The sequence below is a fragment of the Taurulus bubalis genome (genome assembly GCF_910589615.1).
Source record: "Taurulus bubalis genome assembly, chromosome: 11".
Classification (NCBI taxonomy): domain Eukaryota; kingdom Metazoa; phylum Chordata; class Actinopteri; order Perciformes; family Cottidae; genus Taurulus; species Taurulus bubalis.
Genome location: NC_136599.1, coordinates 10,275,662 through 10,286,841, shown reverse-complemented (window position 1 = coordinate 10,286,841; position 11,180 = coordinate 10,275,662). Strand labels below are relative to the sequence as shown.

The window sequence follows — 11,180 nt, the reverse complement described above, 5'->3', positions numbered from 1 at the left end:
CTGCAACAGTCAAACCAGCACTTTAGCCATCTGGTCCAAACAGAAATGACTCCCACAGAACGACCGTCTGCCTTTTCACCAGCACCCGGTAGTGGGAGAAGTTCCTGGTAAACACTTCACATAACATGGACGGGGCAGAGGTGAGCCTGAGTGGGGTACCAGTGAGAGGAATGTGTTACTGTAATGTTGCGTTCCTTAAACTGTCACACCAGAGAGGTTATAAATGTAAACGTGTTGTTGTTGTTGTCACTGACAAAGTTGATTTGGCACTGCTCCAGTCTGGCAATATCCCCAATGTCCAACTCTGATAATAACTGAGTCGGGTCTGTTTTTGTTGTGAAAACCTGTTTCCCCTGCTGCACCTCTACATCCTCCACGGGTTTCTCCATTTCCTGCACGTCATATTCATCGTCCTCCCCCTCTTCTTCTTCCTCCGTGATGGAGCATAGGCGGGTGGCGCTCCCGGGATTGTCAGCAGACGGTCTGTAGTGGCACTGCCCGTTCAGCAGCCTCCTCAGTGGCATTAGAGGAACCGCTTCCTCACCCAGCAGCTGCTGCTGGCAGTGCCGGAAATCGCTCTGACGCTTCAGCCGCTTGAACTCGCTGAAGGCGGAGGTGGCGTTCTGGTAGAGGCGGTTGGCGATGGCTCGGGCCTTCTCCGACCTGCTGACCAAGACGGCGTGACACCGGAGCACCACGGCCATGTTCTTGACCTGGTGCCTGTAAATCCAAGCCAGGATCTTGGGCCGTGACGGGTCAGTGCCGCAATGGGTGATTCTGTTCAGAGAGTAAAGATGGATGGGTTTCTTTTTCCCAGATTTGTCAGCACTCATCCGAACGCCTTGCGGCCCAACTGTTAACCTCATCTTGACGCTCTGCTCCCCGTAGTTGCTCCTCTCCCAGATCTTGGCCACAGCCTCCTGGGTGCAGCCGTCTCCCTTTGCCGTGATAGTGACCACGCTCCCCAGGTAGCGCACATTGTAAACAGGCTCCTCTTTGTTCAGTTCCACCTTTTGCCGTTTGGTATGGAAGATGTTGCCCACCCATTCGAAGGGGCAGTCGGGCAGCAGGTCCGGACAGGAGCGCAGAAGAGAGGAGATGATGGAGTGGTAGGTCAGCCCAGTCCCCAGGCTCTTGGGTTTACTCTTGGCCTCATCCTCCACCAGAACAAACTTATTCCTTCTCCAGGGCAGCATGGTGCGGGAGTAGTTGGAGCGAGGTGGCCCTCTGCCGCTGCGCTGGCTGTTGTCAGCTCGGGCAAAAGAATAAGAAACCGAGAAAGTGTGTGCGAGGAAGAGAGCAAAAGCAGAGAGAAGCTACTTCACTAAGCACAGAGGAGAGACTGAGCGCTGCGAGCCTCAACCAGCCGGTTCCCCCGTTCGCTCCTCCTTCCTCTCTCCCTCCTCCTCTTCCTCTTCTTTCTCCTCTGTTTTCTGCATCATACAGCGCGGATCAGTGCAGGAGCCTCAGCCGGTGCTCAGGCACCCTCAACCCCCTCCTGCTTCAATGTTTTGCTTCCAAATGGCTCCCTACCAAAGCATTATTTATCCTTCCAGCTTTGCTCTGAGGTATCTCTGTACATGTTTATTGTAAACCTGAGGAAGAGGGTACACACACACACACACACACACACACACACCTCTCTCTCTCTCTCTCTCTCTCTCTCTCTCTCTCTCTCTCTCTCTCTCTCTCGCTCTCAGGCTTATGTGACTTGTTAATTCTGCTGTAAAAGTCAGTCGAGTCCATAGTGTTATTAATTATTTATGTTTGGCGTGAGGTTTAAATGCGTTTGTCAAAAGATTGATCTCATTAGCATGAGGATAAAAGAAGTGTGGAACCAAAATCACAACCAGATATGCCTCTTTAATCAATCTGGCAGTCTTTTAAAACATAGACATTGCATAACAACTTCCTCTAAGTTCTAAGTACTATTCCTCTACATGCTATAAAACACGTTTTTACATCAGCAGGTTTAAAGTACAATTATTTGAGAAATACACTGAATTTCCATCTTCTATGAATATGTATGTATGGACTACTAGCCTTATAACTTCCATTAGAGTGATGTCACTAATAAAAAATAGCTTGCAAGCTCTTGCATCTCAAGATTCAGAGGATGAAACATTAATTATGCATTTGAAATAAGGAGTCTCATTTGTAATTTATTTAATGTGATTTACATTCTACACCATGAAGCAAAAATAATATAATATATATTGTCAACTTCCATGATGTTTTGCCAATTACATTTTGAATTAATGGGGTGGTCAAAGAGCAGGATTTTGCGATCCCAGACTGGGGTTCCTGTACTGTGTGTAGGGGTCAGATTAGGGAAGAATAACAATGTAGTTAAGTGTTAATAAAGTAAGGACATTCAGTCTCGCTTGAGGTCCCTATTGACCTTATAGCCAGGCTGACAGCATCAGTCTATGGTTGCAAATCACAGTCGGTGCCTCGGTCCACCATTTCAGTCTAGACTGACATACCTCAACAAGTATTAAATGGATTGCTATGAAACTTTGTACAGACGTTTCTGTTCCCTAGAGGCTGAATCCCACTAACTTTGATGATCCTCTGTCTTTTCCTACAGTGCCACCAGCAGGTCAAATAGTACACTTAATTGGGGAAATAGCTCAACGTCTAACCAATTGAATTGCACAACATTTTTGACAGCTATTCATGGTTCCTGTAGGATGTATCCTCTGGACATTGGTAATCCTCTGAGCTATCATCTAGTGCTATCATGAGGTCAAACTTGAATCTCTCCAATAATTCAGTTCGACAAAATAGTAATTTTCTTCATAAAAAAAGACATTCCTATTAGCTGCACTTTGTGTCTCGTGCAAGTGTTAGCATACTCAGATTTGGATGTTTTCATAAGTATGAAAACCTTCTTGTGTAGTGCTCTTAATATATAATCACATTGTCCTGATTAAGGCAGACAAATGTTTTATTTTTTTTTAAACAATGTATTTATTGATTTTCAGTCTGCAAGTCACATCAAATTGAATAACAAAACAATACACAGCAGACATTTCCCCCCTTTTCCCCCTCCCATAATAATAAAGTAACTAAATAATAGTTAAATTAAAAACAGATAATAAAAAGAAACATAAACATAAAAATATACTTTGCAAACTGAATAATGGGTGTTTTTTGTTGTTGTTTTTCCTACTAGTCAATGTACATAATCAGACAGTTGTCCTACTCCCCCTGAGCCTGTTCTTGCTGAAGTAAGTCACCAACATTTGTATTATGCCTGAAGAAATACCTAAAAGGTCCCAAGATATTATCAAAAACCGTTTTGTTTACGTCTAACAATATACGCCATCTTTTCCATTGACATGTTTGAGGCCATTTCTTTAACCCACATACCAATTCTTGGGCCATCAACACTTCTCCAGTTAAGGGCAATTATACATTTAGCTTGTAATATACACATATCTATGAATCTGAGCTCTTTGCTTTGTAGAAGTGGTATGATAGGATATAAACCAAGAATAAAAAGCTTGGGAGTCAATGGTAATTTCTTTGATAAAATTTGATCAATCATATTAACAACATCTTGCCAGAAGGTTTTCACTTTCCCACATTCCCATATACAGTGAAACAGTGTCCCCCTTGCCTCATCACACTTAATACAGGTGTCAGGAATATTATCATTAAATGTATGCAATTTCACAGGAGTTATATATGTACGCATCAGCCATTTATACTGTAGAAGTTTTAGGTTACTGCTGACTGTCTGCCTCTGTGCCTCTTTACATGCCTCACTCCATTCTTCTAAAGATATTTCCTCCTCTATATCTTCCTTCCATAATCTCAGTTTTGATTCTGATGATTCAATAGATCCAGACACAAACAAGTCATACAGAGTTGAAATTAAACCTTTATCATAGCAGTGTCTAGTGACTGCTACTTCTAAAGCAGAAATGGTCGGTATAACTACTGAATGGTTTTGAGATGAAGATATAAAACTCTTAACCTGAAGATATCTGAAAAAAATAGTATTTGGAATGTCATATTTGGTAGATATTTCCGCAAAAGACATAAATACTTTATCCTTCTCCCTGTACATGTCTAGCACTTTCCTTAACCCCTTTTCAGCCCATAATTTAAATCCTCTATCCTTTAGCCCTGGTTCAAAGTTGGCATTACCCCAAATGGGACTGAAGCGTGAATGGGACAAATTTATATTCAAATATTTGCAAGTGTCAAAACAAACATCAATCATGTTCAATATAATAGGGTTGTCTGTATTTTTCTTCAGATATTTACGGCCTGCTGAGTACAAGTACAAGTGCAATGGTAAACTTGGTTTAACAGAGCAGGATTCTAAATTAATCCAAGCAGGGGGATTTCCGGAAGAAAAGAAAAACATGATCGACCGCAATTGAGCTGCCCAGTAATACCATTGGATATTTGGGCATTTAAGGCCTCCTCGATCATATGGTAAATAAAGTAAAGATAGACGTAATCTGGGACGTTTATTTTGCCAAATAAAGTTGGTAAACAGTTTCTTGATTCTTGTGAACAAGGATGAGGGAGGGGGTAGAAGGATATTCTGGAACAAATAAAGAAATTTGGGGAGTATATTCATTTTTAGGATATTAATCCTGCCAATCATTGAGATAGGTAAGGATGTCCAACGCTCTATCGAAGAAATACTAGCTTCCAAAATTGGGTCATAGTTTATCTGAGCAATCTTATTCACCTCAGGGACAATTTTTATTCCCAAATATGCAAAATTGTCTGTTGATTTGAAAGTAGAAGCACATACAGGACTATGTTTCCTCTCTGTTTCATTAAGTAGCATTATAGATGATTTTGAATAATTAACTTTATAACCGGATATTCTTCCAAATGTTTCAATTAGACTTAGGAGCGCTGGGATAGACCAATGTAGATTTTTAATCATTAATATTACATCATCGGCGAAGAGCGCTATCCTATGTTCTAAAGGACCATCTCGAATTCCATAAATATCGCTATGTGACCTCACCGCTATAGCAAATGGTTCTATCGCAAGGATAAAAAGCAATGGCGATAAAGGGCTTCGACAGATGTTAAAAGGTTTAGAAACCTTACTATTAGTCAAAACTTCTGCTGTAAGCCCTGTACAAAGCAATCTAGCCCATTTAATGAATGTGCCTCCAAAGCCAAATTGTTTTAACATCTCAAACAGATAGGGCCATAAAGCACGGTCGAAATCCTTCTCTGCATCAAGTGAAAGTAACGCCATGTCTGTCGTCTCTCTCTGACTGTAAAATATTGAGCACTCGTCTGACGTTATGAAAACCCTGTCTCCCTTGAATAAACCCATTTTGGTCTTCCCCCACCACCCTAGGTAGAAGGTTCTCCAATCTTCTTGCTAAAATTTTACAAAGTATTTTTGTGTCTGAATTTAGAAGGCTAATTGGACGCATATTTTCACATTTTGTATTTGGTTTCCCTGGCTTTGGAAGTAAAGTGATTAAGGCGCCCCTCATAGAAGTGGGGAGAAGACCATTCTCAAAGGATTCCTGAAACATCTCCAAAAGGGGTGATATTAATTTGGTTTGAAATTTTTTATAGATATCTATAGGGATGCCATCCGGGCCTGCCGATTTACCAGCCTTCATACAGCCAATCGCTTCTGCAATTTCCAATACAGTTATATTTTGATCTAATGCTTTCCTCTTCAGAAATTTTGGGAATATCAAGGTTGTCTAGGAATTATGTCTGCGTGTCCAGATTAGGAGAACACTCAGAGCTGTATAATTTCTCATAGAAGACTCTGAAAGTCTCATTAATCTCTGTCGGGTCCACTATAGTTCTACCACTTGGGTCTTCAATACAATTAATCGATCTTTCTGTTTGTTGTTGTTTAATACTCCATGCTAGAAGTTTTCCGGGCTTTTCCCCCTGATCATAGTAGGACTGTTTGAGTCTCATTAGATCAGCAGCTGCTTTGTTAGCTGCCAATTCATTGTACTGAGATCTACGCAGTTTTGAATGTACATCTGTAGATATATGTCTGTTATGGTAGATTTCTGTTTCCAGTTTCTTAATTTCCTCATCTAATGTCTCCATTTCAAGTCGTGTAGCCTTTTTCTTTGAGCTGGTGAAAGAAATTATCTGGCCCCTAATAAAGGCCTTGAAAGCTTCCCATCTTGTGCTAGCAGAGGTCTGGGACTTGTTACATTCAAAATACAGGTCTATTTGTTTATCTAAGAAATCAATGAGTGTGGGATCCGTAAGCCATCCCGGTTGGAAACGCCATCTTGAAGGATCACTCATTAATTTAGTATCTTCATAGGTCAAAGATACAGCTGCGTGGTCAGAAAGGACTATACTACTATAATGACATTCGTCAATTTTGGAGGTAAGTAGTTCTGAAACTAAAAAGTAGTCTATGCGTGAGTGAGTTTTTTAAGTGCTAGAATAGCAGGAATACTGTACTGCATTTGGTTTACTATGACAAATTTTTTATTAAATGCTATGTATGTTGCCTATGGACGGAATGAAATCACAGACACTAAACTTAATATTACACTTAACGTTGATATGGCACACTAATAAACAAGAACATTTAAAAAAGGGCACTTCATCTCAAAAAGATCTTATCTAAGATGTCGAACAAGGTAAACATTTGTACCAGCATGATAACATTGTGGTTGTGAGCATGCTGATGTTACCTCACAGAGCTGGGAGCCCTTGCTGTCGACTTTTATCTTGTCCAATATGACTACCATCTTTCTTAAAATGCAAACAAGTGCCTCGAGTGAAGATTTGTGAGTGGACGTCTTCAAAAACATTCTGTGTTAACATCTTGCAATTTTGCCGATACATTCATCAAATAGCTTGGCCTTATTATGCTAATGATACTCTCTAGATGTGTCCTTACATTTTGTATATGTATATACATATATATATATACATATATATATGTATATATATATGTATATGTATATATATATACATATATATGTATATATATATATATATATATATATATATATATATATATATATATATATATATATATATATATATATCTGTTGTTGCAAATTAGTAGTATAAATATGTAATTTCCAGGAGATTGGAGTGAACATGAGTTGGAGAACATGGTATGAGCGTCAGTGTGGCTGGCCGACACAGTGTAATGAGGGCAGATAGGAGGCGGCTGCTCTCTTTGAGGAGGATTCTGGTGCAATAATTCAAAAGAAGTATAATATGTGTCTGCCACTGAGCTGGTCCTTGCAGCACGGAATGAATTGTCAAGTGTGGATGGTGGAGGAAGTTCTCTGCTTTGCTGAGAGGGTAGTTTCTGTGGCTATACAGAAGAAAGAATGTATCTTTGTCTGCCTTTGATGTATGTACTGTATATATATATATATATATATATATATATATATATATATATATATATATATATATATATAGAGAGAGAGAGAGAGAGAGAGAGAGAGAGAGGTGTAGATTGAATGGGATTTGAAGGCGCTATCTCGTTTGTAAATGTGATTTAAAGAGCAGTTGGATGTTCAGTGCTCAAATAATGGGACCACGGTCTGATCCAGGATGAGCCGGTGTCTTCTTGAGCCCCCAAAGTGCAGTGAGATTGAGGAGGCCTCATGCAAACAGCTGTAGTCCCATTACTCGTCTCTGCGGCGTGAGATAGCTCATCTCTAACCACAGCAGATAAACACAGACCTTGATATACTAAATTGAAAATAATTCATCATGTTTTGGCCTTTACAGAAATGTGTATTCAGTATTGACTTATCTGCCATCCGAGTTACTATCCTGAAAGAGTGGGTTTGTCTGATGCAATTAGGAAATGTCTCGACTCTCTGCTCTTACATGGCCAGTGTCTTTATGTCAATGCCTCTGAATATGTGGGAAATGTGTGGTTAAAAGCATTATAATACAATAATCTGTGGCATGCAATGTGAGTGCATACTGCTGGGAACAGTGAGGACTGAGGAATATGAATATATTTCTTCTCTTAGAGAATGGGACGTATTTAAATAAATCTCTGTATTCAAGGTTTCTTCAAAGGTAAAAATGTGTCTCACATATGCACTTAATATCATATATATATATATATATATATATATATATATATATATATATATATATATATATATATATATATACATTTTTCTTTTGCATGGTAACAAACATACTCATCATACAGTCTAATGCTGTGCATTATTTCTGTGTTCATGAGCGATTTCCCCTGGTCCCTTTCACTTCAAAGTCGGCCATTCACTGTTTTTACTCATAGCTTGTTCACAGATTATGGGTATTAACGAACCTTAGGCGTATGCCATAATGGTGTTCCTTTCCCTCTCCTGATCCCTTCTTTTTTTATTTGTGAGTTTTGATGTCCTCACGTACTGTATTTTTTTTTATGGTTTGTTGTTTTGTGGATACAATTGTGTTTTTTATTAAATGTACCTGTCATTTTGAGACAGAGAGAGAGAGAACTACATTTATAAATGCATACAACCTTATGACATGCTTGTCTCTGAGATGCCTCGACCAGTACATGAACATTACGATTAGCCTAGAAAAATACATCATATCTGTATTTTTGAGTCGTGAGGTAAAGGTGATGAAGGAAATTGTATCAAACAAGCCTGATTCCTGCTGCTTCCTGCCTGTCCTGCACTCCAAACCATGAATTGAATTTGAATCCATCCAATAGTTAAGGAGAATTTCTATATAAGTTTCCACCAAAAACAAATATCAAGGAAAAAAAACAGGCAACCACCACCAGAGTCAGTAGGCTTCATTCTCTGGAGACCATATAATAATATATAATAATATTTGTGCAACATTTTACTTCAATCCATCCAATAGTTGTTGAGATATTTTAGTCTAAAAACTGTTTTTGTTTAGTCGAGCTACACATTCGATCCCCAGATCAGCCCTGCCTCCTAAGGCATCCTCATTCCCTGTAACTCTGCCTTCCTCTCTCACTCTCCTTCGGTTGAATATACACATCCATTATGAACTCACACAAGCAACCCAGGGAGCAGACTGTTATCATCCCAATCCAATTACTTTTATCAGAGTGATACTACTCCCTCACCTATCTCGTCCTCCCCTTCCTTACCCTCAGTACCCTTTTCATTGCTCTAGAAGACATCCTTCTATCCAGGGCAGCATATGCTCCATTTTTCTGTCCAGCAAAGGCAGCCTAATTGAATTGGTCTCTCTATTCATCACGCCACACTTACTCAGCGTGGTGTAATCAATTAGAGGGGCCTGGCAGAGAGGGTCCCCGCTCTTATAGATGGCGGATTTATGGCAGTACGTGACGGCGTGAAGAATGAGAAAAGGGGAATAATGACAGAAAGGGATACTTCAATATATCAGACCGCTGCCATAAATAACACCCCTACGCCCCGTCAAAAAAAGAAAGATACTCACAAAAATGATAAGGGAGCCACATGAACATTAGGGCTGAGGGGATTCCTTTGTTTACAAAAGGAGGAAGTATACAAGCCTCAAAGGATTAAAATCGATATCATCTCATTCCGACACTATAGATTTCCTTTGGCTCGGATGAATACATAATGCAGTTCAAGTCAGCCGTGGTTTAATGAACAGTGAGTGTGCTAGACATTAGATACAGGAGGCTCATTCCCACCTTTAATCAGGGGCACGATACAGTCACAGGAGACCTGCAGGTCCACGCCCCCTCATTTACTCTTGCAGGGAAAGTGCTGCATGACAGTAAGCCATTCATCAATTTGCATGTTGGGTCAATTACTTTTTTTTTTATTTAGCCAAATTAAATTAGAGATAAGAGCCAATCGGTGCATATTAAAACTATACATATATTCCATATTTGATCTGGATTTGAAGCACTTGAAGGAATAGTTATTCATTTGGAGAAATATGTTTATTCCCTCGCTTGCTAAGAGTTATATGGGGAATATTGGTGCAACTCTCATGCTTGTACAGTTAATATGAAGCTACAGCCCGCGGCTGTTTAGTTTAGCTTAGCTTAGCACAAAGGCAGAAATGGGTAGAAACAGAAAGCCTTGCTCAGTCCAATGGTAAACTAAATACATAAAATAATCTGCCTACCAGCACCTCTAACACTCACTAATTAACACACTATATGTAATTGATATAATCTTTACAAAAACAGAAGTGTACAAATATTGCTGGTTTCATTCCTTTGTCGGGCCAGAGAAGTCCTGGACTAGAAAAAGTCACATATTGAAGTTCATTGTAGACAATAAAACCACTTAGTTAGGGTGAGGAAAAGATTGGGGTTGATGCTAACCTGACTGACTAACGGCTCACTTGACAAACGAGTGCCTAACAAGTCACGTGGTTGATGAGACAAAATAAGATGCTAAAAACATTGTGTGTCGGTATCAGATGCTGAGGGTCGCTGACTAAGCGTCCGTATTTAATGGCTTGCAAGAGTTAGTTAAGAAGACTGATGTCACTCTCCCAATATCAAATTTAATAATAAATCTTGAGTCTCCTCTTTGCTAGGAATCCAGCATTTTCTATCATTGCTTATTCACAATGTGATCACTGATATCCCCATATTCAGTATCATTAGCGCCATCAGTGTTTCATAATGTGTTCAGGTAAATGTGTTATACGTTTGAAGGTTTGAGGGACAGAATATTAGGCATGCCACAATAAAGTCTATGCCAAATAGCTTTATTATACATTCAGTCCTCTTGTTGCGTAATCCTCAGAGGCAATCCTTCAGGCACAGAATGCCAGCTAATTTAAATATCTCAAGGAACTGAGACTTTTCCAAATAATGTGCTTTTCAGTGGAAGAATGAACAGATTGCGTGCCAGGGTAGAGCTAAAAGCCGTGCGATAGGGTGAGAGGACAACAAAAGAAAAATCTGCAAATTATTTCAAATGGGTTTTTCACAAGACGATTCTGAAGTTTTTTGTCCAAATGCCACAAAACGCTTGATTGCATCCTTGATATCATATGTTTGAGTCCATCAAAGGCACCTGACTGAAGTCAAATGAGAACAATGCTATTTGTCAAGTCAGAATGACATTAAAAGTTTTGAGTTTGCTGAAACTTTGAGACAGTAAGGGCCAAATGTGTCCTGTTTTGCAGCTAAGTGGTCAAATCTGACATTTCAAAAGTGAATTTTTGGGCTACATAACAATAAAAAAAATTCTCATTTCTTCTGATCT

At 39.5% G+C, this 11,180-nt stretch overlaps 1 protein-coding gene across 1 annotated transcript; it reads right to left on the bottom strand.

Annotated features, from left to right (window-relative positions):
• Positions 1-203: 203 nt before the first annotated feature.
• On the bottom strand, positions 204-1,398 carry fam43b (family with sequence similarity 43 member B; the record flags this gene model as incomplete). The annotated part of the gene is made up of 1 exon (XM_079226442.1): positions 204-1,398. The coding sequence occupies exon 1, from the start codon at positions 1,194-1,196 to the stop codon at positions 204-206; it is 993 nt and encodes a 330-aa protein (XP_079082568.1). The 5' UTR covers positions 1,197-1,398.
• Between the last annotated feature and the right edge of the window lie 9,782 nt (positions 1,399-11,180).